At 57.4% G+C, this 27440-nt stretch overlaps 3 protein-coding genes across 7 annotated transcripts; all 3 read right to left on the reverse strand.

Moving 5' to 3' along the window:
• On the reverse strand, positions 1-6225 carry LOC117880999 (prospero homeobox protein 1-like). Of its 2 annotated transcripts, none has more exons than XM_034777746.1 (5): positions 6150-6225; positions 3306-4317; positions 1519-1620; positions 820-1014; positions 1-510 (listed from the first exon to the last, which is right to left on the reverse strand). In XM_034777746.1, exons 2-5 carry the CDS (start codon positions 4302-4304, stop codon positions 325-327), a joined length of 1482 nt encoding a protein of 493 aa, XP_034633637.1. In that variant the 5' UTR covers positions 4305-4317; positions 6150-6225; the 3' UTR covers positions 1-324. The 2 variants fall into 2 exon arrangements, with proteins under 2 accessions (XP_034633637.1, XP_034633636.1); XM_034777745.1 differs by having other exon boundaries at positions 1519-1626.
• Positions 6226-8352: 2127 nt separating this feature from the next.
• On the reverse strand, positions 8353-13240 carry SAC3D1 (SAC3 domain containing 1). Its single transcript, XM_034777340.1, has 2 exons — positions 12356-13240; positions 8353-11565 (listed from the first exon to the last, which is right to left on the reverse strand). The coding sequence occupies exons 1-2, from the start codon at positions 13128-13130 to the stop codon at positions 11102-11104; spliced, it is 1239 nt and encodes a 412-aa protein (XP_034633231.1). The 5' UTR covers positions 13131-13240; the 3' UTR covers positions 8353-11101.
• A 4550-nt stretch (positions 13241-17790) lies between these two features.
• Positions 17791-26780, reverse strand: SNX15 (sorting nexin 15). Of its 4 annotated transcripts, none has more exons than XM_034777177.1 (8): positions 26590-26780; positions 25073-25108; positions 24456-24576; positions 23933-24048; positions 23145-23403; positions 20813-20956; positions 20248-20526; positions 17791-18178 (listed from the first exon to the last, which is right to left on the reverse strand). In XM_034777177.1, exons 1-8 carry the CDS (start codon positions 26686-26688, stop codon positions 18078-18080), a joined length of 1155 nt encoding a protein of 384 aa, XP_034633068.1. In that variant the 5' UTR covers positions 26689-26780; the 3' UTR covers positions 17791-18077. The 4 variants fall into 4 exon arrangements, with proteins under 4 accessions (XP_034633068.1, XP_034633072.1, XP_034633069.1 ...); XM_034777181.1 differs by having other exon boundaries at positions 24560-24576; positions 26590-26699; XM_034777178.1 differs by lacking the exon at positions 26590-26780 and adding an exon at positions 26381-26515 and having other exon boundaries at positions 24560-24576.
• Between the last annotated feature and the right edge of the window lie 660 nt (positions 26781-27440).

Below are 27440 nucleotides of genomic sequence, written 5' to 3' on the forward strand. Positions count from 1 at the left end.
ACCATCCTGTACCTCCCATGCTGCCGCCTCCCTCCCCCACTGCTGGGATCCCTACCGCATCCCCAACCCTGGCCTGCACTCTCCATGTCACCTACCTCCCCCACTGCTGGGATCCCTCCCTGGCCTGCACTCCCCACACTCTCCCAATGAAACCTCCTCTGATAGGTGTGGGGAGGATAATTTTGAAACATAGGTGGTGTCAAGGCCACCCCTACCTCAGCCAGCAACTTAGCGACATAGTGGATCACATCAGCAATAAATTACCAGAGCCCTCCTCCCTTGCCCCCCGCCAAGGACCCCAACTCTGCAGCACCCCTCCCCCAGTCACTCATGCACAGTGTCCGGCAGGCTGTGGGGGGATTTGAAGGCATCGGGGATGTCGCACTCCAGTTTGCAGATAACCTTGTAGATGGATTTCTTCCAGGAGGGGTCAGCATCACAGCCCCGGGAGATGGCACTAAAGAACTCACGCAGGGTGATCTGGGAGACCTCCAGGAACTTGCTGGGGATCTGGGTGCAGGGAAAAAAACACAAGGGAATCACCCCATCAGGACTGGTGAAGCCTGGCGCAGGAGGGGTTTTAGCGGGGCTCTTTTATTCCTCCCCCAAGGTCAGTTTCCTCTTGTCAATCGCCCCCATGCTGCCAAGATCACCCCAGGCCTGCACTCCTCACCTCAGCTGGGATCCCTCCCCAATCCCCACCTTGACCTGTGCTCCCCTTCCCATCCACTTGCCCCACTGACGGGGCCCCTCCTAAATCTCCACCCAGTCTGTGCACCCCACGTTGCCTGCCTCCCTGCTGCCGGGTCCCCTGCCCACCTCGTAGTCATTGGCTTTGTTGTAGTGCTGGTTGAGGACACGTGCCAGCTCTGAGTCCCGGGTGACAGTCAGCGTCTCGGCGCTGAGCACCCCATCGCTCAGTGCCTGGCGTGAGAACTTCTCCATCTGGATGTAGAAGAACTCCCGGAAGTTGCTGAACCACTTGATGAGCTGGGACGTGATGCAGCGATTGAACTAGGGGGACGGCAAGAGGAGAGAGACATTGCCATCAACACAGCCCTGGACCTCAGTCTCCCAGTACACTGAAAACAGAGGAGTGACCCACCTTCTCTGCCCCAACTCCCTGGGAAAAGTGGGGTCCAATCGCCCCTCCCTGCCCCCCAATTCCCTGCAAACAGGGGTCCAATCCCCCTTCCTGCCCTCCAACTCTCTGGGAAAAGGGAAGTCTAATCCCCCCGTGCTGTCCCCTATGACTCTGGGAAAAGAGGAGGCTGATTCCTGTTCTGACCATTCCCTGGCAAGGACGGGTTGTGATCCCCCCACATCTCTCGTCACATGATCTACCTAAGTGTCTGTTTCTGGCAACAGGGTCAGTGGCGGGGAAGGGGCAAGGGACCCTCCCTCCAAGGATGGATGCTGCTAGAGGACCTGCATGGGCCATATAGAAGGGCGCCTGGATCCATGGGGAGGGTCCATGGTCAAACTGTCCCAGAGTTGGGGAGGTTCTGAGGGACCCACCTTGACGTCGGAGAAATAGGTCTTGAGCGTCCCGGAGCTGGGATAGCGAGTGTAGAAGAACATCAGCTTGGCCTTCTTCAAGTGCCCAGGGGTAAGGCCCTCCTGGGAATGACGGGGTTAAGGAGCAACCAGGGGAAGGGCTATAATGGGGGCACCTCAGTTGAAGGCCCTCCAGAGAGCAGACCCCCACATCCCCAAGAAAGCAGTGACCGCTGCCCACAAGCTGAGAATAGAACCCAGGAGAGTCCTGACTCCCAGCCCCTCCTCCCCATTGTACCCCACGAATCTCACCTCTCAATCTCTTATCCCTGCCCCCGCAGCTCGGCTCAGGCAGTCAAGGGAGAGGGGGCGTCAGTGGAGGACAGGTTGTGTGTGTGGGGTGAATATGTGTGGAGCAGTGTGTATGGGGGCTTTCAGGGGAGGGGGCAGCATGGGGGAGGCAGTCGGGGGGGGGCAGTGTGTAGGGCGGGGGTTAGTTGAGGGAGGGGGCAGCATGTAGGGCGGGAGGCAGTCAGGAGAGAGGGCTGCGTGTAGGGCGGGGGGCAGTCAGGAGAGGGGGCTGCGTGTAGGGCGGGGGGCAGTGTGTATGCTGGAGGGCAGTCAGGGGAGGGGGCAGTGTGTAGGGAGGGAGGAAGTTGAGGAAGGGGGCAGTGTGTAGGATGGGGTATAGCGGAGGGAGGGGACAGCGTGTAGAATGGGAGGCAGTCGGGGGAGGGGATAGTCGGGGGAGGGGCACTGTGTAGACCACGGGGCAGCGGGCGGAGGGGGCAGCGTGTAGAGCAGGGGACAGCAGGGGGAGGGGGCAGAGTGTAGGGGGGGAGGCAGCGGGGGGAGGGGGCAGCGGGAGTGTCTTTGACAGTCCACCCCCACTAATCCTGAGGATTATTCCCAGCAGGTGCCTAGCGGGTTTCAGGAGGAAGCTGTTTCCGAGCTGGTGCAATCAGCTTAGGGTCCGGCTCAGCCTGGTTAACCATTAAACCTACCCCAGGCCTCAGGGGACTAGCAGTGGGTGGGTGGTGTGGGGGGAGCAGGTGATGGTAACACCTGCCCTGCCAACGCCTCACAGGTGGCAGCAAGATGTGAGCAGGTGTGGAGTGGAGCGGAGCGGGGCAGGGCCGGGCCGGAGGGGGTGAGGGGGCTGGCTGAGCTGATGGCAGGGCTGTCAGTGTATGGGGTGTGCGGGAGGTGGGGGGACAGGAGTGTGTGTATGGGGTGTGTGTGCATGCAGCATATAGGCCAGGGGAGGGAAAAGGAAGAGGCTGTGCGGGGATGTCCGGGTCAGTACGTGTATATGAGGCAGGGGCCAGTGTGTGGGTCTATGGGAAACAGTGTGTGCATGGACGGTGAATGTGTGTAGGTTGGTTTGGGGAAGGGTGTGTGTGTGTGGGGTGGGTCAGGTCAGTGGAGGATAGGTTGTGTGTGTGGGGTGAAAATGTGTGGGTTAGTTGGGAGCAGGGTTTGGGGAGGCAGTGTGTATGTGTGGGTTGGCGGGCATGGTGTGTGGGTGTGTGCATGGGGAGTGAATGTGTGTGGGTTAGTTCAGAGCACAGTGTGGGGGTCAGAGGGGGTCAGACTGTGTGAGTGGGTCAGGATGTGCATGGGGGTGAATGTGTGTGGGTTAGTAGTGGGCAGGGTGTGTGCATGGGTCAGTGGGGGACAGGATGTGTGTGTGTGTGTGTGAGGTGTGTGGGTTAGTTGGGGGCAGGATGTGTGTGGGGAGAGTGGGGGGCAGGGATCAGACCCTCTCCCCACTCTACCCCAAGTCCTGGCTGGCTACTAAAGGATATTGAGGGCTTGTAGAGGGCTGGCTCCAGGCCATGGTGCGTCTCTGTGGCCTGGCTCTTGGGGAGCTGGCGCTCAGTTGGCCCTGCCAGCTGGAAGAGGGCACAGTGCGGCCGCAGCAGGTGGCGTGAGGACAGCTTGGTGCGCAGGCTCACACCCTCCCAGTAGGCCTCTCCCGCTGCTCTGTCCTTGAAGGCCGCCACGTATGGTGGCACAGCAATGGGCTGGGGGAAGGTGCCGGCCACCAGCTCAGGGGTGGCACGGGGCAGGCTCTTCCTCACCACTAGAGGAAGTGCCTCTGTCTGGTCACTTGGGTAACTGCAGGGGGGCTCCTCCGGTGGGGGTTGCTGGCGGGCAAACACCTGCACGACCGTGTCCACCACCTGGGTCATGGCTGCTCCAAGCTCCTCCTTCAAGGCCTCGGCCAGGGTGCCAGAGTGCCTACTCCCTCCCCCAGGACGCTGGGTGCTGGCTCCAACTCTTCCTGGCTCCTGGGACCAGGCTGCCCCCACGTTGCTTCCTTCCTCTTGGGCCACCCCGCTGTAGATCTGGCACAGTTTCTCCTGCAGCTGGAACACTTGCTCACGCATCTTCTCCAGCTGCTGCTTGAGCTGGCTCCGTTCCTGGGCCCGGCGGGAGCGGCCATACCTGGTGCTCCCTTCTTCCAGGCCCCCATCACGGTACGAGCTGCTGATGCTGCACACAATGTTCTCTACCCGGGCCCGCTTGGCCCAGGCAAAGTCCTTGGCACCTTCTGGATCCAGACCCCTCTTCGCCGGGACCTCCCTGTCCCCCTGGGAAGACTCGCCCGAGTCACAGGCCTCTGCCAGCTTGGCCTTCACACTCCTGCGCAGCCATTGGGAAATGAGATCACTGTCAGGGTAAGGGCCCGCCATGTCACCACAGCCCCTAGGTTGGTTCTGGAGGCTTAGCTGGTAGGCGGGGCCCTCCAGCTGCTGCTCCTCTAGCCGCTCCAGCTTGAGATTGGTGCCGGAGAAGGACATCGTTGTTGGGAGTCTGCAAAAAAGATTGGACACATGGGAGCTGGGGAGCCTGCCGTGCACCGTGCTCCCTCCTGCAGCATAGCGCCCCCAGTACTGCTCTGGGGCATTAGGGTCAACATTGAATACAAGGGGAGAGCCCCCCTACTGAGAACCTGCCCCACTCCCTGCAGCACAGCGCCCCCTAGCACCACACTAGGGCATTGGGACCTCCACTGATGGTGAGGGGAGAGCGCCCCCTACTGACTCCCCCAACCTGCTCCTTCTTTGGCTTTTCTCAGTGGATCCCACTCTGCGTGGGGGGAGGAGGGGGAGGTCTGTCTCAACCCCAACCTAAGCATGGGGCAGAAGCAGGGAAGGGGTTAATACAGCTGGCTTGTGCAGAGATCCCAGCTGGTGGACCTTGGGCTGGCAGGTTGGGGGAGGGTACAGGGCCATTTAAGGGCTGTAGGCAGAGGTGCCAGTGGGGCAAAGGTTCCCTTCCCCCTCCACAGCAAACTCGCCCCCTCCTCTCCCCATGGTCCCTGGCCAAAACAAACAGATCCCTGGCTGCTCCCTGAGAAGGCAGCTGGGAGACGCGTGTAGGCCTGATGCAAACCTAACAGCTCCCTGTTCTGCACCACACACAGTGCCCCCAACCCTCCACAACTCCCACATCCCCTGCTGAGATCCCTGTCCCCACATCCACCCAGGCCTGAGCCATGGCAGACCTCCCAGTTCCCACTCTGAGAGGGCCCTGTCCCCCTTCCAGCAGCCCCCCTCCAGCCTCACCTCTGCTGAGATCCCCTCACTGCCCTAGGCTGTGGTAGGCCACCCTGCTGAGATCCCTGCCCCCTATGCCTGGGCTATGACAGCCCCACCCTGACCCCCTCCATCCCCTCCGTTTGAGATCCCTGTTCCCCAGTGATCCCCCAAGCCTGGGCTAGGCAGCTCTCGCCTCAGGCCCCCCTCCCCGACTCCTACATGGCCAGGATGCTGCTCCCCATTTTGTTAACCTGACACAAGAGTGCAACCAGCCCTCCTTGCTGCCTGCTCCCAAAACCCTTGGAACAACTACTAGGAATAGGCTGTGTCATGGGTAGAAAGAAGGAGGCTGGGGCAACGGGCACCTAACAACCCCCACAGTGTTGGCTGGAGAGGGGCAGCACCAGGATTCTGGGATCTGTGGCTCTCACTCTGGCTAAACTTTATGGTAAACAGACAAACCCTCTGCCTCCCTTCTGACCCCCGTGCCTCCCCCAAACCAGGCCCTGCCTCCCCCAGCATCCTCCATCTGTCTCCCCCAAGCCAGCCCCTGCATCCTCCCACCCAGACCCTGCTTCCTTTCAGCCCTCCTACATCCTCCACCCAGACCTTCCCTGCTCCCTTGCATTTCCCACCCCAGATTTCCCCTAACCCCCTGCCTCCAAGCCTCTTCCTGCACCCCCCCTCCCGCCCCCCTCCAGCCCCCCCCCCAGACCTTCCTACCCCCCAGCCCTCCATCCCCTCTGACGCCCCTAATCACCCCAATCCCCCAGCCCCTCTGCAACCCTGCTTCATCCCCTGCACCCCACCCCCAGACCTTCCCTGGCCCCAAACCCTGAGCATCACCTGACGCAGACTCTGCACCCAACTCCCAGCCTTCCCCTGCTCCCTGCATGCCAACCTTTATATTCTAATTCCAGCTTCTCCTCACCCATACCCTGCCTCCCCTCAACTCCCCCACCCTGCTCCTGAACCCCCATGCCCTCTGTTCCTCCCCTCCCCAGCATCTCTGCGGTGCCCTGAAAGTCCCCAGTTGACTCTGCCCCTTTTGCCTATGCTGGCACCTGAAGGCAGGTGCCAGGAGCAGATGATATTCTGACTCACCGCTTGGCAGGTGCCCACCCTGAGGAGAGCCCCTGAGCCCCGATCCCTGATGCCAGCTAGTCTCTGCCACACTGATTGACAGAGCCTGGAAGGACCTGGGTCATTCCTCTGGTGACATCACACCACGGGGACACAGCCCCACGTGGGGGGAGGGGAATGCCAGTAGCAGGGGAGGAGCTGAACCATGATTGGGCAGAGGGTTATCCCCTTGTCAATCCTGGGCCAGAGTGGGAGGAGGGACAAGCTGGACCCAGATGCCAAAAGGAAGAGCCAAGTCCTGGAGACCAGAAAGGGAGAAGGAAATGCTAGGAAATAAGTGAACACAGAAACCCACTCCCCTCCCAGAACTGAGGCGAGAACTCAGGAGTCCTGACTCCCAGCCCCCCTGCTCTAACCCATTACACCCCACTCCCTTCCCAGAGCTGGAGGGAGAACCCAGAGTCCTAACTCCAAGCTCCCACCCCTGACCCTGTCCCACCAGAACCCACTGCACTTCCAGAGCTCGGATAGAACCCAAGAATCCTGAGTCCCAGCTGCCCCCGTCCCCAAACCCTTGGCTAAGTCAGGTGGCTACAACCCTCGCCTCCCAGCTGCCACTCTGGGGTGCTGTAAATCACACCATAAATACAACGGTACTTCCCCTGGGGCAGCTGGCAGCTGGGGCAGCCTCGGAGCAGGAAGGGACCTGCCAGAATCCAAGGGGACACAGAGTGAGAGTGTGTGTGTGGTGGGGGGGGGGTAAGGGGTCAGGATCAATGAGACCCAGGTGGGGTGTGGGAGAGGGAATCAACAGGGTCTTGGGGGTCCTAGATGGTTGGGATCTGTGGAGTCCCAGGAGGAGGGAAGGGGACAGGGAGAATTGCAACCTAAAACTGACATTTATGGGGCAGCTGTTCAAACAGACAATCCCCACCTCTAAACACATGTATCCACTCACATTCAGACACCCTCCTCGTGCACAACCACACCCAGTGCTCACAGCCAGGTGTACCCACACCACCTCACATAGGGCCCACTATCCAGCTGCCCCCACTCCCCACCTTGAATGGGGACAGAACCCAGGCTTCCTGCCTCCCAAGCCCTGCTGTTCCAACTATAAGACATCACTCCCATCCCTGTGGTGGGGACAGAACCCAGGAGTCGTGACTCCCATATTCCCAACCCTCAATGCTCCACCCTGCTCCCCTGCCCCCAGGGTCTTTAAGGGTCTCTCCCCCCCTCACCCCAGGGCTGGTGTAATGAGCTAACCCTGGGAGAAGCCTTTAGCCAACCCATCAGGAATGCGGGTGGGATTAGTCTGGGCCTGTGGCCGCCACAATAGCCACCCAGCCCCATACGGTGGGTGGCAGGCCAGGGCTTAGGCACAAGTGCTGTGTCTGCTCCTATATTCACGTCTCGATGCGTCCAAAGGATTTGTGCCCCCCCGCGCCGCCTGGCCCATTCACTGCCTCCATTCAGCCCTTAATCTCCAGCCCCCACCCCGCGCCTCTTGTTTTCTGCTTGCTGGCATTATCAGGGCCTGTTTTCATGCCCCTTTGACACAGCCAGAGTTCCAGGGACCCACAGGGTCTTTGCACAGAGTTGCATGCCCCAGTGGAGGGAGTTGTTCCCCTGGGAGCAAGAGAGGAAAGTCTTGGCTCTTCCCAGTCCCTCTCCTCCCCTGGATCTGGGAATAGAAGTCCTGACTCCCAGCAGCCCCGCCGTAATCACTAAACTCCACTTTCCTGCCCATAAGGTCTTTAAGCATCTATTCTCTCCACCCACACACCCACCCTATATCTGCTCCCTGCCTGGGGCAATTCTGGAACTGGCACAGGGTGGCAAACTCCCTTGCACACTGGTATACAGATCCTCCTGGTTCTCTGTGACCAGTGCCATAGATGGCCCATGGGACCAGAGACCTGCCAGCTCCTTTCATGTGTGAACACACAGTACCCATTGAGCCAGGCACTGTACAGACCCACAATGGGGATCAGAACCCTTGTCATGCTGAGTGCTGCAGACCCATGACTGAGACTGGGGCCCCTGTCGTTCTGAGTGCTGCACAATCCCCAGCTGGGACAGGGGTCTCCTTTGGGCCAGGCACTGCACAGACAGAGTGAGAGAAGAACAGGAGTACTTGTGGCAACTTAGAACGAATTTATTTGAGCATAAGCTTTCATGGGCTATAACCCACTTCATCGGATGCATAAAATGGAACATATATTGAGGAGCTATATATACACATACAGAGAGCATGAAAAGGTGGGAGTTGTGACATCTCCTGCCCTGAAGAGTTTGCAGTCATGGACAAAGGCAGGATTATTCTTCCCATTTGTCAGACAGGCAACCTGAGTCACCGAGTGGATGACCACCCATGGAATTTGCAGCAGAGCCAGGAATTGAACCCCGCTGTCCTGAGTCCCAGGCCAGCAGCCTAGCCCCTGGAGCACCACCTTAAAGGACAGACATGACCCATCTGGATCATTGCGGAACACAGTCACCTGCTCTGATGATGGCAAAATTCCCCAGACTAATAAAAGCTCCAGATAAGCAGATGCATAAATCTCCTGGGAGAGACAGGCCCCTCATCCATTACCTGAGGATCTGTCACTTACCCCATCACACACATCACGGGCAGGAGTTTCCCAGGGGCTGGAAGGTCCCAGCTTATCAGTCCCAGCTGGGCCCCGTGAGAACATGGGCCTCCAGTTCCTCTTGAGAGGCTGCTGCGTGTTTGCCTGAGTTGTTTTAAGATTTAATTGGACACCATAAAGGGGAGGGAGGGAGAGGCGCCTTGGAGGGAAATAAACACAGCCCAGATTCTCAGGCTGTCGGATTCTGAGTTATAGACACCCCCCACCCATCCTGGAGATACACAAGGGTGCCTGGGAATGGGACATGAGGTTTTTCCTATCTAGATGGTGCTAGCTAGCTCCAGTCTGGCCCCAGAGTGGGAAACTGGCTGGCTCAGGAGGCCTGGGAATAGGATAAAGCACCTTCCACCTCTAGGGGGCGCTGGCTCCCATCCAGCCCCAGGTGAGGGGGACTGGCTAGCTCAGAGGGGTAGGGAATGGGATATGGGTCCTTTCCTCTTTAGGGGATGTCAGCTAGGATCCAGCCACAGGGCAGGAAATGGAACATGGGGCCTTTCCCTTCTAAGGGGCACCAGCTCCAATCCAGTCCCAGGACAGGAGGCCTGGCTAGCTCAGGGGGGCTTGGGGATAGGATATGGGGCCTTTCCCCTATAGGAGGCCCTAGCTCAGATCTGCCTTACGGCAGATAGACTGGCTGGTTCAGGGGGGTGAGGAATGGGACACAAGCCTTTCCCCATCCTCATTATGGGGCGGTGGCTCTGATCCAGCCCCAGGGCAGGGGAACTCGCTGGCTCATGGGGGCGGGGAATGGGACAAAGGGCCTTTCCTCTCCAAAGGGAATCGGCTCTGATCTGGCCCCAGGCCAGGGAGCCCAGCGGGCTCCAGGGGGCAGGGAGCGGGAAACAGGAAACAGTGGGAAACCCCTTTTCTGTCTAAGCACATCCTCCTCATGTCTCTGGCCTTCAGCCTTTGCCTCTCTCGGGGAGGAATCTTGTGATTCTCCTACTCTTGGCCTGGGTGCTGGGCTACAGCTGGGCCCATCCCGGGCCTGCTGGGTTCAGGCACCGGCAGATCTTCCCTCTGGGAGCCTGTGACTAGTGGGTTACAGCCACCCCTGAGAGCCTTCGTCAAACCCAGGTATCGATTACTGAACCACAGGAACAAAGGAAAACATTCTATCCCAACCAACAGCCTAGGCGCGTGGCTCTCTTTCCTGGCATCTAACCATGCTTCTGGTGGGCATCCTGGCAGGGCGCACTGCCCCCCACACCTCCACACAAGCAGGCTTCGGGCTTCAGTCTCAAAAATCTGGGTCTCTTTAAACCCTCCCAAGACTTGGGATTCCTACCCCCTCCCAGAGCTGGGGATAGAACCCAGGAGTCCTGGCTCCCACCCCAGCCCTCCCTGCCTCTAAACCATTAGTCCCTACTCTACTCTACCCTCAGCCCTGAGGCCCCAGCAGGGAGCAAGAGCGCCTCCAGTCCTGGGGCTGCAGCCGGGGTCAGGAAGCTGGGTCTTCCCCTGCCCTGCCCAGCGCTGCTGCTGGAAAGCGGGATTGGGACACAGAGACTCCCTCACCCCGCCCTGGTGTTTGTCTGCTGGGGGTGGGACTCCCCAATTGGCCGGGGCACATGGGCCCATTGGCTAATCCACCACTGCACAGACCCACAACCTCTTAGAAGTCAACATTTATTGTAAAACTGACTTCTACTCCCTCCAGACACCCCAAAATTCCAGGGGCACTTTGGCCTGTATCCTACATCTCCCCCTACCTCCCGCCTGGGGCAGGAGACACTGGCTGCCATTCCATACAGCTCCCTGCCATGTGGATCGGGGACCCCAAACCATCACACCAAAGCTCAGACCCAAACCAACTCCCACAAACCCCAAGATCTGAGCCAGCTTCCTGAATCACAAACCCACGAGAAGGGGGCGGGGGAGGAGGGGCAAGGCAAATTATCCAGCACAAGGGGTCAAATGCAGGAAGCCGAGCCCATCAGCACAGAAAGATCGCCCAGAGCCATCCAGTTGCACTAAGCACAAGTAAGTTACTCCCTTTAGCCCCCTCTTATGCAGGGGGGAAATGAGGCAAAGGGAGTGGCTTGGCGGAGGTGACACACAGAGAATCAGTGACCGAGCCACTAAGAGAACCCAGGAGTCCTGGCTCCCAGTCTCTTACTCTAAACCTGATTCCTCTTTCATTGCAAGGAGCAGAAGCCAGGAGCCCTCCCTCTCAGCCCTTCCTAGAGCCAGCAATAAAACCCATAAATCCTGACTCCCAATCCAGCCAACTAGACCTCACTCCCCTCCCAGAGGCAGGGACAGGAACTCAGGAGTCCTGGCTCCCATCCTCACCCCCCAAGTCTCTCCAGACAATTAGCTACAGGTATCTTCGATGACCTCCAGCAGGGGGGCCTCCCCTCGTTTACTGTCCACTAGCAGCTGCGAGGGGCCATGGACCAGCATGCCTGGGTCCCTGAAAGCTGCTTTCTGGAAGACCACGGCTCCATCCAGCACCGTGAGCCCATGATGGCGGCACAGCTCTGCCATCTCCTCAGGGCTGTCCACTGCCAGCAGCCGGGCGAGCCAGGTCAGAGAGCAGCGACAGTTCCTGGCACTAAAGCCGTGGCTAAAGGTGAGCAGTGCCAAGCGCCGGGCGGGGCCCAGGTGCCGATGGAGGGCGCAAATTGGCAGGTAGGGCAAGGCCTGCACCAGGCGGAAAAACCGTGCCCAGTTGTGCTCCAGGTAAGCCCAGTTGACAGCCAGCGCTGTGCGGAGTTCAGGGGAGGCCCGGACAGGGTCTGGGAGCTGCAGGACCTGGCGCAGGGCTTCCGGGAAACCTAGGGTAGAAAAGGGGCAAATCAGAGCAGCGCCCCTTGCTGAGCCCTCCACGGCTGCTCCCTGCAGCACAGGGCCCCTACTGAGATCCCCCATCCTGCTCCTTGCAGCACAGCACCCCCTGCTGAGCTCCCCCCCCACTCCCTGCAGCACAGGGCCCCTACTGAGATCCCCCATCCTGCTCCCTGCAGCACAGTGCCCCTCCCTGACTACATGCCTCTCTCCCTGTCATCTGGCTCCCTCTGAGCCCCTTGCACCATTCTCTGCAGTCCAGCACTCCCTACTGAGCCCTCTGTGCCATCTCATGCAGCACAATGCCCTCTTCTGAGCCCGCACTTCTCCCTGCAGCACAGCACCCCCTACTGAGCCCCTGCTCCCTCTCTGCAGCCCAGCGTCACCCACTGATCTACCCACATTGCTCCCTCCTAGCACCACACTGGGGTCTGCACTGACTGCCAGGGGAGAGTGCCCCCTATTGAGCCCCTGACCCTGGTCTCTGTGGCACAGTGCCCTCTACTGAGCCACCACGCTATTCCCTGCATCACAGTACCCCCTGCTGAGCAACACGGCCCACTCTCTGCAGCACAGTCCCTCCTACTGAGCAATGCATGCAGCACAGTGTGCCCTACTGAGCAACTCACCCTGCCCTATGCAGCACAACACCCCCTACTGACCCCCTCCTACTCCCTGCAGCACACCACACACCTCCCCGCAATTCTGCCTGCAGCACAGCGACCTCTACTGACTCCCCCTCCTGCTTCCTGCAGCACAGCACCCCCTAGTGTTGCTCACCCAGGTTGTAGAGGAGGAAAAGGGCCTGGAAGGCCGGCTCCCCGTGATGACAGCTGTCCTGGTAGCAGCGCCGCAGCCAGCTGAAGCACTCCTGGAGCTGGGTGCGATGGAGGTGGGGGTCGAAGCGGGCAGGAGTTTCCTGGCACAGCTGGTAGCCGGCATGGAGCAGGTAGCCCAGTGATCGCTCCAGCAGGGCCACGCATGGAGCCCCTTGCAGCCGCTGCAGCGTGGCATCCTGGCGCACAGCACGCAACCGATCGGAGATGAAAGCATGGACCTCAGCTGGGGGCAGGTCGGCTTGCGGCGCCACCTGGCCCAGCAGGTAGCGCACAGTGGCCAGCAGCACTGGGGCAGGGCGCAGCTCCTGGGGCCGGGGCAGCTCCTTGCCAGCAGCTGGACGGGAATACTCCTTCACCACGCGGGCAGGGTCACCCTGCCGCGTCCCCTCCCGCAGCTCCAGTCGGTGCAGGCGGCCCTGGCGCTCCCGCTCCGCCAGCTCCCCCAGCGGGCACATCCCAGGGCATGTGCCCACTGGGAACTCATCTGCACCCCCCATTGGCCAGGCACCTGCAGCAGAGACAGAGAGTGAGAGGATCTGGGCATGGGGGGAGAGGAGGTCGGGGGTTCCAGTAGCGTGTGGGGTGAGATGAGGAGAATCAGGTCCTCCCTGTGGGGATTCTGAGGAGGGACAGGTCTGAGGTAAGGGCCCCTCCTTGTGGGGCCTGGTAGGTGGGTGATCTGAACTACGCCTCTGCTGGGTCCTAGGAGGAGACATGGGGGGTCAGGTCTGTCCCTGTGGGAGAACTGGACCAATCCCAGCAGCCCCCCCAAATTATATCCTCCTCCCCCCACAGACTAGCCCAATGCTAGGGATAAACTCCAGGAGTCCTGGCCCCCCAACCCCCCTGCTCTCACCACTAGACCCCACTCTCCTCCCCGCGCTGAGACTAGAGCCCAGTCGCCCCTCCCCCCAACCGGGGAGCCTTCCCTGGGTCCCACAATGCCCTACGGCCTCGAATCCCCCCCCCTTGCAATTCCCCCGCAATACACTGCGCCAGAGGCTGCTTCCTCCTTGCACAAGCAAACAGCCCGTCATCATCATGTGATCTCATCATCCAATCCCAGCTGTGTAGGGCTCGGGGCCGGGAATGCTGCTGTCTAGTCCGTTAGAAGGGGAGGCGGGCGCGCAGTCAGGACACCTGGGTTCTATCCCTGGCTCTGGAAGAGGTCTAGTGGCTTAGACCAGGGTGGCTGTGAGCCAGGACTCGTGGGTTCTAGTCCCAGCTCTCCCCTTGGCACTGGGAGGGAGTTCTTTTGCCCTCTTTGTGCCTCAGTTGTTCCCACCCAAGTTGGCAGCTGTGTGCTTTGTTTCCTTGCTGCTTGCAAAGTGCTTTGCAATTGTGAGCATGGAAGGGAACTCCTGGATCTCCTGCCCCAGCCATCAGGGCAAGGGGACCACATCCCCTCTAGAAGAGGAACCTCGGAAGTACTATGCCAGGGGGCCCATTTAGCCTGGTATCCTATCTCCCAGAGCAGCCCGGCCCAGCTGCTTGAAAGGCAGGTGAAGGAGCCCTCAGTAATGACATAAGTGGATCACAAGGGCAGATTCCTCCTGACCCCCATTAGTCAGGAATGAGCTCTTGCCCCGAAGCATGAGGGTTTCTGCTCTTTCCCAAAGCTTAGATGACATTTTAATCTTTGCTCTGGATGTTCTCGTTATTCAGATCAACATCCAATTCTAGTCTGAATCCCTCTAACTTGGCTTCAATGAGACCTTGTGGCAACGAGTCCCACAGGTTAACAGTGAGGAGACATTATACGATCAGACTCACACTCCCTCACTCTCTGACCAGAATTCACCCACAATTTCAGCCCCCAAGAAAGCCATAAATCCAGGTTGCAGCCACACACCAGGACACTGAAGAACCAGGGAGGTTTCTCTCTATTGACCCACAACCTCCACAGCCCAATTTTCTCAGACACATGAGGGATGGGAGATTTACAGGTAAAATACATTTAACACCAAGAATCAAGACTCCTCGGTTCTATTCCTGGCTGTGGGAGGGGACTGAGGACCAGTGGTTAGAGTAACAGGGTCAGGATTCCTGGGTTCTAGTTCCAGCTTTGGGAGCAGAGTGTGGTCTAAAGGGGGCTGGGAGTCAGGTTTGGGAATAGAGTGGGATCTAATGGATTGGGAGGAAGCCAGAGAATCAGGTCTCCTGGGTTTTATTCCAAGCTCTGGGAGCAGGGGTGGGGGGGAGGAGACAGGACTCCTGAGCTTTTTATTCCATTTTAAGAGAATCCAACAGACAGCAGCTCTCCGGAACTGTCAGCTCTCCCTGGCTCTGAGGAGCCCATCAGAGTAGTTACAAGCTTCAGAAACATTAAAGGATGTACCCTGGCAGTACTCTGAAACTGAGGCACAGAGATGGGAAGTGACTTGCCCAAGGTCAGACCCCAAGTCTGTGACAGCACCAGGAATCCAATCCAGGTCTCTGAAGTCCCAGTCCTGGGGCCTTAACCACAAGACCTCATGGAAAGGCTCCATCTAATCCTTCTCTATGGTAGTCACAGTTGAGAGTCATCAGGAGGGGGACTGAACTCAGGCCCTTCAATGAAAGCAGCACAGGCCGCTACCAGATAAGCCACAAGAGAAATGCCAAGCAGTAATAAGCTCTCATCCATTGTGTGGACCAGGTAAAACACAGAGAACCTGGGCATTACCCAAACAAGGCTGTGAGACAGAAAACCCTAAGGATTCCCCCAACAGTTAAGATTACAAATTAAAAATGCCCCCTGGGGTAAATAATTTACCCTCTTCTCTTCCTCTCCCAAAACAACACACATCCCCCCCACCCAACATTTCCCCATCTTTGGGTGAGGCTTGCTTCTCTGAACCAAAAGCTGTTTGGTGGGTAGCTAAAAGGATTCAAGATGGAGGATGGTGTATTTATAGATTAAGTCCCACCCATAGGCAGTATTTACCTGGGATGGTGGGGCTAAGAGCTTTATATATAGATGAGAGCCACTAGGCTAGTTCTAGATTGACTGAGGAAGGAGAGTGGAGCTAGGGGGAAGGGATAGCTCAGTGGTTTGAGCATTGGCCTGCTAAACCCAGGGTTGAGAGTTCAATCCTTGAGGGGGCCACTTAAGGATCTGGGGCAAAACCAGTACTTGGTCCTGCTAGTGAAGGCAGGGGGCTGGACTTGATGACCTTTCAAGATCCCTTCCAGTTCCAGGAGATGGGATATCTCCTATAATTATAGTCAGGTGACAAATCTATATGACCTTGGTGTGTGGGGATACAAAGAGTTCCTGGCATAGGAGGAAATGGTGAAGCCTGGTATGGTGGGAGGAGCACATAAAGGCCCTGGTTTGTGGGAAATGGAAGGCAGAATCCCTGGCATAGGGGAGAATAGAGAAAATGTACATATTCTGGCCTGGAGGAAAGGAAAAGGGGGGCACACAGAGCACTTGGGTGGGGTGGAATCACTGAGTCCTCAAAATAGAGGGCTGTGACCCAAAGACCTCTCAATGCCAACTGGCAGAGGGTACAGTGATACATAGGGGCACAGGGATCCCCAGAGTTCACTAAAAAGGTCATGCAAGGTCTCTACTAGAAGCCTGCGTCACACTGGTCACCAAAATAATTGTCAGATGGATGTATGGAAAACGTGAGGAGTTGTGGCTATGCTGAAAATTGTGTTCTCTCTGCTTTGTAGTTAAAGGCAGAGCACTCAAAGCTGTGTGGGAGGCAGCTATCTCTCTGGCAGGCCATTTTATGTGTCCCAGGAGAAGTCTGCCAACGCACTGAGTTCAGTCTGGTATTTCTGGGGGTGCAGCAAGATGTCCTGGCATGCCACAATCTGTGAAGACAGGCTGCCAGCAGGCTTGAGCTTATGAAAGGGGGATCTCAGCCATGCTGGCTGAAAAGGACTTGGGGCAAACCGTCCTGCAGGAGATGTGGCAACATCTTGTGAGTTAAGTCTAGGCATGCAATGACTTTGTTTTCCGTGTAACTGAGATTGTTTCCAATATTCTTCCTGTCCCTCATTTGAGTCTCTCTCCTCTGCTAATAAAGGTGGCTTATTTTCACTCTGACTGCCTAAGTGCTGGATGTTCAGCAGAGCAGGGAGCTGGAGGTGATTCTTGGAAGTTGCTGTGTGCTGCTCTTGCAGGCAAGGCAAAGCTGAGTGTGCCCAGCGGGTCGGGGCTAGGCACTCCAGGGCAACAAGTGTAGGAGCTGGAGGTCAGTGTGTGCCAAGGGCAGCCTGGAAGGCTGGGCTTGTGTTGCCAGAGGCGGGGGGCTGCTCTACAGCAGGCATAGACAAGACCCCCTCAGGTGAAGGGCAGGTGGCAGTGACTGCCTTGCATCCCATGGGGGATAGGAGGGCGGCACACAAGGAACTGTGGGGGGAACGGAGGGCAAAGAGCCCCTGGTGTGTGCAATGTGCTTGGCTGACACAAGCTACATAACGTGAGCCCCTCTCCACTAGTTCCTGTTACCCAAGCAGCCTCATGTCCACGCTGGTTTGTTATCGGCAGAAGCCTGCTACAGAATGGCCTGCAAGCCTTGTGGTTATAGATGCTGGGTTGTTATTGTAGGGTCTCTTGCAAGCACTGCCCTGACTAATTGTGCCTCTAGGAGAAAGCTTGAGGGTTAAATCCTGACCCTGCTTTCATGGGGAAGATGAGAGGGTCTAAGCCCCACAGGATTGATGCAGGGCCCCCTACTAAGGATGGAGCCCTGGCCACACGCTAGTCTCTGCCAATAGTCCCCTGGGGGCTCCAGTGCTGCTGGGAGAATGAGTCAGCAGCTTTCACCTCATGCTGCTGAGTGAATGGGGGAGGACACGTGGTTTCCATACGCAGCAGGAAAGCAGGGCCACGGGAGTTCTTCTGTATCCATTCCCCTCTCCTCCTTTCCTACTATAGGTTCCTCCACCCCTCTAGTGTGTTGGCCTTGTCACCCACTAGTGCCTGTAACACAGAGGGTAAAAGACCTGCTGCTGTCTGAAGGAAGAGCTTTACTCAGCTCATGTGGGAGAAGCCCAGCCCTTTGACCATTACATTCTCATGTTCAAGTCCCAGGACTCCTGTGGTCTATGCTCAGCTCTGAGAGGGGAGGGGGAACTGGGAGTCAGGACACCTGGCTTCTACTCTATGCTCTGGGAGGGGAGTGAGGTCTAGAGAACTAGAACAAGAGGAAGCTAGGACTGCTGGATTCGATTTCCAGCTTTGCCACCAGTTTCCTATGACTTTGGGCAAGTCATAGCTCTCTGTGCCTCAGTTTCTGCAAAGTGGGGGTGTTGACCTCTCCCTCTTTGGGTGTGGGGGCTCCAGGGCTCATTCACCTTTGCAAAGAGCTGAAGCTTCCTGACTGATGACTATTCAAAGCACAAGCCAAAGGGCCAGAAGAAGAATCACCCACTGTCTGAAGAGGTGTTATAGACACAAACATCTTTAGTAGTGCAGAGAGATTTCCCCCCCTCCCCATACAGCCCTGTGTTAAAGCAAACCATGGAGGCGCTGTGAGTGGTGTGTTTCTAGCCGGGGCCTGTAGTCCTGCTTCTGAGCCCAGTGAGGACATGAGGGAAAGGCTTTAGCTAAGTCACTGGTATGTGAATGTGTTGGCCCTAGATCCCTTCGGAAAGGCAGTTTGGGGTTCAGAGCTCAACTCAGCCCCATGCCCTGGGGGCAGGGAGGGGACTTAGATCCTGGCTCATGGCTGGAGATGGGTCAGCTGGACCAGCTCTTCGGCCCGATGTAGATACTCGGCTGTCTTCTTCTTCACTGCTTCCCGGCGGGCAGGATCGGGGTCTCCTGGGTAGGGAGAGGAGAAATGAACAGATGTGCCCATGACTGTAAGCAATGAGCTGGCTCCCCGCACTGAGCTATGGTGCTAGCCAACTCCTCCCTGCAGTGAAACGTATGACACTGAGGCCTTGTCTCTCCAGCTGCTAGCACAACAGGGCAGGGTGACTGCTAGTGCTGCTTGAGGGCAGCTAATCCTTCAGTGCCTTTCCCCAATTCCTCCTTGTCCAGGTGCCTGTAAAGGACAGACAGGTTCTCCCCCAATTCACTAGAAAAGGATCACAGCCACTCGGCTTGCTGTGGTAATAAGGACTATAGGATGCCTCCCTGAAATCTTAGCACCTCCCAAGAGCGAGGCAGACTCATCAACTGAGGTGAGGCTAACAATTCGCATGCAATCACAGAGTTAACTCCGCAGGGAAGACCTGCTCTTGGAGAACGGTGGCCAGGAGACATTGTCTCAGCATGCTGCCAGCTGGTCCCAAAGGACTGGTGCATGTCTGGGCTGAGGACCAGGGAGTTCAGGACCAAGACTCGGACCTCCAAACTCAGTGACATCTCGAGAAAGCAGCTGTGGGTTTGTTCTTTACGCCGAACTGTTTGGCCACAACAGCCCAGACTAAATGTGGGAGGATCCACACTGCTGTTAGGTAGCCTGAGTTAATTTGCAACTGCCTGGGGAAACAAAAAGACCCTCAAGGATCAGGGAAGGGAAAAGATGGCCAAAAAGCCACAGCAAAATCTGTGCTTAAGCCAAAGAGGAAGTGGCAGCCCTGGCAAAGGGATAGGATCAATCTCACACCCTGGGTAACCTTAATATTGGATCTTCCTCCCGCCTGACAGCAGGCTGAGGGTGGTTGGCTCATTGGCAACACCCAGCTGCAGCTGGGGAGCTCTTTGGGGTAGGGACTGCCTGTTCCGTGGTTGTGCAATACCTAGCACACTGGGGTCCTGCTCCAGGACTGGGGCGACCAGATGCAGCCTCATTAGTGGTTACGGGTCAGGAGAAGGGAGGACCACGCTGAACTTCGGGGCCTCTCTTTGTCTGGCTGGAATGTGGGAACTTATGAAAACTGACCACTTCCCAGAATCGCTGGGAACAGTCAAGGCACCAGCACCCTGCTGAACTGGGGACAAGCAAACCCTGATTTTCACTAGAAAGCGGTCCGCTTGGTGCGGCAGGCAGAGGCTCTCTGGTGCCCTCTGCTGCCACCTACACACATCACAGGCAGCAGCTCACCAGAGGGCCATACACTTCACTGCTCATGCAGGCCAAGCTCTGTTATCCAACTTCTTATGTGCTAATGGAGGATCGAGGTGAGGGGTCCAGCTGGGGGAGGAAGGGCTGGGCGGGTGTGAGGGGTGGTAATGGTCAAAGGCCCTGTCTGGGCAGGGGGCTGGACACAGTGGGGGCAAATGAGGGGCTAGCCAGCAATGGGGAGGGGCTACTGGCTATACAGTTTGGCCTACCTATGCCATGAAGGGTGCAATGCTCTGGTAATAACAGCGGTGGCCCAGGCCAATCCCCTCTCACATCCCTGCAAGCGAGCAGGTTGGCTGTGACATGGGGAGGTTGTTCCACTGCAGCTTGTGAGAGTTGCCCCAAGTCCCTGCTTAGGGTGATTTAGGGGACACACACACCTTTAGAGAGGGGGCCAAGTGCAGCCTGATGGAATCAAGGCCTGTGACTCCGCTCTGGGGGGGGGGGGGGGGGGAGAATCAATAGAGGTAAGACACCGCTGATGGGAGGGAGGGTTCGGAACGCAGACACTAATGGGCAGGGGGCTAACAGCTGCCATGACACACAAACATCACTGGGAGAGTAGGGGAGAGAGCTGGGAGTCAGGACTCCTGGGTTCGATGCCAAGCTCTGGGATGGGAGTGAAGTCCAGTGGTTAAAACAGGGGGCTGAAGGCCAGGACTCCTGCATTCTGCTCTGGCTGTGCTGCAGACTTCATGCCATGCCTTGTGGGGGACGTCACTAACCTTCTCTGTGCCTCACTTTCCCCTCTATGCTATGGAGGGTACCGGTTTATCAATGAGGTCAGACCAAGAGGTTCCCCCACCCCTCCAAGTACCTTGCACCCCCTTCAGCAGGATGTCCACCCCATTGCGGTAGCCAAAGAGGGCCCCTGCGTAGTCTTTGGCTGCTTCTCTCTTCAAGGCCAGTGTGATCTCCTCAGTGGCCACTGCCAGGTACCCTCCTGGGTCCAGTCCCTGTATTGCCTCCTGCTCCGCAGGCTGAGAGATCTGCAGGTCCCACAGGGCATCAGCTGCTAGCTCAATGTCCTGGCCGGGGAGCAGCTCTGATCCCACAGCCAACATGGCCCCCTGGGAAGGGCTGGCTGAGCATTGCTCTGAAAGCACAAAGTGTATGTGTGTGGGGGGGAGGCACGGTAGAAGGGAGCAGGGACCCCATGCCGGCTTCATGAGACTGAAACCCTCCATTCCCCTCTCCCACTATGGGGAGCACCAGGCAAGATTCCCACCCCTGCACCCTCCAAATGGCCTGAGCCTGCCCAGCTCTTAGAGGAGAAAGCCTCCATCTCCCACTCCCCTGAGCCAGCCAGTGCTCCCACGCTGGGACTGGATCAGAGCTGGCGTCCCCTAGAGATGACCCAGACCCATCTAACCCCCTCCTACCTTCCTTGATGAAGGGGTCAAAGAGGGCCAGGTCCTGGTTAGACAGGGGGCCGTGGAGAGGTGACCCGCTCTCCTTCTCCTCCCCCACCGAGGCAAAGAGCAGATCCAGATCCTCCTCGGATTTAGCAGCCAGTGCAGGGTCCCCTGTGAGCCAGGCACAAAGCACAGGAGAAAGTGTGGGTATCTGAACTGAACCCCACCCTGAGGAGCCAGCCTGCCTACCTGCCCAGGGAGCAGCCCCACCACCAGCTGAGGGTCTGGTGCTCAAGGCCTTAGTTTCCCAATCTATACAACCGGGAGAGTCACTATTTGTCTGTGAGCTCTTTGGGGCAGAGACGGTCTCTCGCTGGGTTTGTAGGCGCTAATGTAATACTACTACTAATGCACCCACCAAAATGGGACCACAGGCTTGGTTGTGGCCTCTAGATGCTACTGTATGATTAATAATAAAGCACACACCATAATGGGGCCTGTGGGCACTACGCTATTACTACTAATAATGTGCATGCTATAACGGGGTGCAAATCTCAGCTGGTTTCTAGGTGCTACTGTAATGCTACTAATAATACACACCATAATGAGGCCCTGATCTCAGCTGGGGCATCTGGCTGTGACCATACTACTACTACTACTGCACACACTACAATAAGGCCCCCAATATTGGATGGGGCCTGAAGATGTTACCATAATATTACTAATAATGCACACCCATAATGGGGCGCAGATCACAGCTGAGGTCTCTAGATGCTATTTTACTACTACTGTGTACCTCAGAGGGATCCCAATCTTGGTCAGGGCCTGTGCATACTGTACTCTATGGTGTAATACAGCACCTCTAGGAGCCTCTAGGAACCACCATCATATGATTAGTGCTGCTAAGTGCATCTAGGCTGGGCCAGCTGAAGAGCCTCTGCCTGAGGCAGGATAGAGCCTGGGATCTGACAATCTTCACTGGCGAACGCTGAAAGTGAGGCCTTTCATTATAGGCTCAGGCCCCTGAGCTGCCTCTTGTCCAGTCCCTCCCTGGTGCTGGGCTGTGACTACAGCTCTTTGTTTCCCGACTCCTGACTCGCCTGCTGTAGCCGCAGAATCCTCCCTCATTCCCCCACCTACAAACCACATGATGCATCATCCCCTGTCTCCCCCTGAATCAGCTGAATGTCATGTGCTCATGGTGCATTGTCCCCTAATCCTGCTCCCCAGCCTGCAGAGAAGGGGAGGCCTGGGATTCTGAAGTGCCTGCTGCCCCAATCAGAGCCACGGTCAGTCAGTGCCTTTGGAAGCCAAACCCTTGGCAAGGGCAACGTCCTTCATGGAGATCATGCTGGGATTTGTAAAAGGTTTTAAATGTCAAAATCCTCTGGGAGTTGGGGACCTAATTCCCCAATCGCAGCCTCCAATCCTCCCTACTAGGGAGTGGCTCTTAGCGATGCCACTTTAGAGAGCTGATCACCGGGCTGGTCAGTTTCACATATACTGAGATGCAGCATGGTCCAATAGCTAGGGTAGAAGGCTGGGCCTCAGGACTTCTGGGTTCTATTCCCAGCTCTGCCACCAACCTGCTGGGTGACCTTTGACAAGTCCCTTCACCTCTCTGTGCCTCTGTTTCCCACCCTTTGTCTATTTAGAGTGTGAGCTTTTCTGGACAGAGACCATGTAACACAATGAGCCCTGAGCTCAGCTGAGGCCTGTAGGTGCCACCGCAATACTGGTGATAATGTGGACACCATAGTGAGGCTCTAATACAGAGGGGTCCTCCAGGTACAACCTTAATACTCCAGCTAAGGTGCACCCCATAATGGGGTCCCTTCATGCTCCCACAATATAAATAAGAGTTGCTCAAATCTCTGCTCTGAAACTCAGCTGGCAAATTTCCCTTCCTGCTCCCCTGGCCGTAAGCACAAGGTTGGTCTGTTTGGGTAGCCAGGGTCAGGTTTAAATGATAAAAATGGGGAAAAGGTTCCTGAACGTCACAGATCAACACCATAACATTTAACGGCGCAATAATATTTTTGCCTCTTTTGTGCCTTTCCTCTGAGGAAGTCAAAGGCTTTCCCCATAGCAATTAATTAACGCTTCACAGCCCTGCTAAGAGGCTGGTCAGTACAATTATCCCCATTTTGTAGACTGAGGAAGAGCAGCACAGACAGGGGAAGCAATTTGTCCAAGGTCACACTGGGAGTCTGTGGCAGGGCATGGAACTGAACCCAGAAAACCCAGCTCTTGTCACTCAGTCAGACTCCCGCCTCCCAGAGCTGGGGATAGAACCCAGGAATCTTGACTCCCGGTCGCCCTGCTGTAACCCACAAAATCAATAGCAGGAATCTTGTACCTGTCTCCTCTCCCCCGTTATGCTCCTCCCCCGCTACCCCCACAGCTCCCAGGGGCACTGGGCTCTGCGGTTCCGCCTGCTCCCTTCGGTGTGGGTGCGGCTCCAGCTCCCGCTCAGGCTCCAGGCTCTGCAGTCCCAGCTCTGCCACAGATCCCTGAGCATCGTCCCCGGCATCTGTGCCCTCCTGTGGTACTGGGATCAGAGGGGGTGGCAGGATGCGTAGGTCACAGGCCTCCAGGGGCCTCTTTACCTCCCCTCCCTGGAGGAAGGAAGCAGCATGGTAAAGGAGGAGCTGGGGACTGGGGTGCTAGTGTGGCCATGGGGGCAGGGATGGGGTATTAGCCTCGCGCTTCTCCACTGGCAGCAGACATGTTTTGACATGCACAGTGGGGAAGATGGGCACAAATGGGGGAAGTGACCTGCCCAGAACCACATAGCAGGTCAGTGGCAGAACTGGGAAGGGAACCCAGGCGTCCAGATACCAGCTCCCCCCATAACCCACTAGACCCCAGATCCCTCCCAGAGCTGGGAATAGAACCTGGGAATCCTGACTCCCGGCTCCCACTGTTCTAACCCACTAGACCCAATCAGTCCTGACTATCATCTTTCAGAGGAGTCTCTGCTGTACACTGGGAGGGGGAGACTCTCCTCAGCCCAAGCTTTTCAAGGGAGGTGTAGAGCAACTGCGTGGGCCGTTGGTACTGCCATGTGTGTGAGCAGCCTGATGCATCAGCAATGGACTGACCACCCCGGGGTCCCTCAGCCCAGCCCAGCCCTACCCCACGTACCCTGAAAAACTCCTTGAGCTGGGGGCTGTTGTTCAGCGCAGGAATATGCACCGTGAACTTCAGCATGGCCTCAGCCGCTTTCCTGCGTTCCTCGATCACCTCGGGCTCAAAGCGGCCTGCAAGACAGAGCTATTAGGATAGATCCTCCAGCACAACCCCCTCCCTAGACAGACCATCCACTTCACCTCTAAGCCCTGTGGTACATTCTAGCCCACCCACCCCTGCCACTGTCTGGTGGGCATCCCACCTCAATTCACTTCACATGGTATGGTCCACTGTGTGCCCCTGTTGTGGAGCACTGTGGGAAGGAAGAAGCTGTGTGGGAGGATTAGGGGGGTTGTGCTGTGGGGATGGGGGGAGCTGGGCATGGGAGAGGGAGCTGTGCGGGGGGAAAGGTGGAGGGATGGGGGGAGCGGAGTGCGTCTGTATGTGTGGGGGGAGTTCTCTCTGCCACTGCTCTGGGGGCAACCCAGATGAATCAGGCTCCAGGGGCTGTTTCCCCTTCCCCCACCCAGCCCCTTACCAAAGACCTGGGCTTTGGGGAAGGTGGGGAACTCCTCCATGCGCCGGAAGAGGTTGCGGTGGATGTAGGACAGGTCCCCATGCAGCTTCTTGAAGTCACTGTACCGTTTCCAGACCGTGATCTGAAGGACACAAGCCCCCCAGGTGCCCCAGTTAACTAGCCACAGATGTGCACTAACCCCGCAGCTCCCACAGTCCCAGGGACCCTTCCCTTATTCCCAAAACTGCAACCCTTCAACTCAAACCCTCAAATACAAATCTATGGGCCCAGCTCCTTCCAGGCTGAACTTTGATGTCAAACTCCTGGATTTCTGTCCCCCTGCTTTTTACCCCCAGACCTTGGTCACTCTGCCCCTAACCCGCAACCTTTGCCATAGGACTCAAAGCCCCAAGACAAAACCGTCCCCAAAACTCAGCTCCACCAGACCTCAAATTTTGGGACTTTGCCCATCATTGCTGAGCAGCCGTGCATGTGGGCAAGCCTGGAGTGGAGACACTCCCCCCCGCCCCAAATTCTTTGCTCCCTCTCTGAGAATACGGACAGATGGATATGGCTTCCTTCCCACCCTTTCTTCGCACCCCTCCCCTGCACGAGCAGATGGGTTTAAAAAGAGTCACCTGCTTGACATCCTCTGGGTTCTTCTTCGAAACAAACTATGGAGGGAAGAGGCAAGGAGTCAGTAACTTCCGAGCCAGGAGGTGGAGATGGGGAGGTTCAGGGCTAATGAAGGGACCAGCAGCCTAGGGGCACATCAGCCTAGGATGTGGGAAATGTGACAGCCATGGGGTGTGGTGTGTCAGGGGTCACCCCCCTGGGACATCCCCAGGGCATGGGAGGTACCTTTAACCTGGGACATCCCTGGGTCATGGGCAATGTGGGACATGTCTTTGACCTACGACATCTGCAGTGCCTAGGGCTTATGGCAGGGGACCAGGGACAGCAAGTTATAGGGGCCCGTGGTGCCCTGGCTCCAGCAATGTTTGGGGCTGGGTCTCTCTCCTGCAGCTCCCCGCTGCCTCTGCTCTGCTGGCTCCCGGCATCAACTGTGGCCGCAGAGTCCTAACGCCCCCCATCCAATAGTGCCAGGGCAGGCTGACCCTGCCCTTCTGCCTCAGACCCTTCCCTTTTCCAGCGGGACCCTCCACCAGCACAGGCCCCCCGCCCACAGTCACCGCTCCTGCCCCACACTGGGCAAGGGGCAGCTCCACCCCTAGCGAGGGGCAGCAACAGGGGAGGAGGCACACATGTGATGGCAGGCCCCCCAGCACCCACTACAGGGGAGGCAAGGGGGCTTCCTGGACCTGAGAGAGGCCCTAGGAGCACGTTCAGTGACAGTAGTGCAAGGTGAGTGTGCTGCTGGGGGAGCAGAGGGGGGCCCCTCTCCCAGAGCTCACTGCTGCAAGAGGGGAGAGTGCTGGGGGGAGTCCTCCTCTCTGGCCCCAGCCCTGGGGCAGCCCACACCCCAAACTCATCCCCAACCCTGCCCCACCCCAGAGCCTGCACCCCCAGCCAGAGTCCTCTCCCCCCCGCACCCCAACCTTCTGCCCCAGCCCTGAGCCCCCTCCTGCATCATGAACCCCTCATCCACAGCCCTCACCCCACACCCCAACCCTCTGCCCTAGCCCTGAGCCCCCACCCCCAGAGCCCTCACATTTTTACATTTAAAAAAAAAAAATATTGGCTTACTAGGTGGGGCGGGGGAGGGAAGACTTAGACCTGTTCTGGGCACCACCAAAAATTATACAAACCTGCCACCCCTGCCTGGGGCGTGGCGAGCTGTGGCAGGTGCTAGCCACGTCCCACGTGCAGGTCTCACGGGACTCACAAACACAAGGCTCTCCCTGCAGGAAGCTTCCATCTTAAAGGGACCACACCCACGACACCCCAAAACGGAGACCCACCGGGGTCCACACGCAGCTCCCTACCTCTTAAAGCGGCTACGTACAGTGTCCTTCCCCATGAAAAGTACCAGGGCTAAGTCTCGCCCCGTGGTGCTACCTCCTTAAGGAGGCCAAGTGAGGTGCCCCCCTCTCATGGGGGTATCAGCAGCCCCTGCTGTCCAGCAGGGAGGGCCCTTCGCCTTAAAGAAGCCACGCGCAGCCCCCTGGGGAGGGTCCCAGGAGCTGCCCCTCACCTTGGCTGTCACTTTATACTCGGTGTGGCCCTTGGGGTGGCTCCTCGGCTCTGTGACCGTGTAATGCCGCTGGTACTCATCCTTCACCCTGCAGGCCATCACCCTCCTCCCATTGGGGCTGCGGCCCCTTTAAATCCTAAGCCCGCCCTCCCCCACATCAGCAGCCAGCCCAGCAGCAGCGACTGCCGCCTGGGAGCGTGGGTTTGTCGAACAGCCACTACGCATGCGCAAGCAATGTAGCCGCCTCCCCACCCATACATTTACTACGCACACGGGCCGGACCTCCTTTCCCCGCCCCAGCCCAGGGAGCGTGTGTAAAGAGCAAGGCTGCAGGCGAGCTGAAGAGTCAAGGGCTCCTCTAGAATGTGCCCACATGTTAGAGGCAGGGTAAGCGGGGAGTTGAGCTTGGAATGGGGAAAGGAGTACAGAGGGGAAAACTGGCAGGGGCAAAGGGGTAATTGGGACAGAGCTGGGGTAAAGGAAGCAGGTTACAGCAGTGGTTCTTAACCAGGGGTATGAATAGCCCTGGGAGTATGCCGAGGTCTTCCACCAGGTACATCAACTCATCTAGTTATTTGCCTAGTTTTACAACAGGCTACACAAAAAGCACCAGCAAAGTCAGCACAAACCAAAATTTCATACAATGACTTGTTTATACTGCTCTATATAGTATACACTGAAATGTAACGACAATATTTATATTCCAATTGATTTATTTGGGAATTATATGGTACAAATGAGAGTGATCAATTTCTCAGTAACTGTGCTGGGACACTTGTACTTTTGTCTGATTTTGTAGGCAAGTAGTTAAGTGAAGTGAAACTTGGGGTACACAAGACAAATCAGACTCC

Source organism: Trachemys scripta, chromosome 7, assembly GCF_013100865.1.
Source record: "Trachemys scripta elegans isolate TJP31775 chromosome 7, CAS_Tse_1.0, whole genome shotgun sequence".
In the NCBI taxonomy this organism is placed as follows: Eukaryota; Metazoa; Chordata; order Testudines; family Emydidae; genus Trachemys; species Trachemys scripta.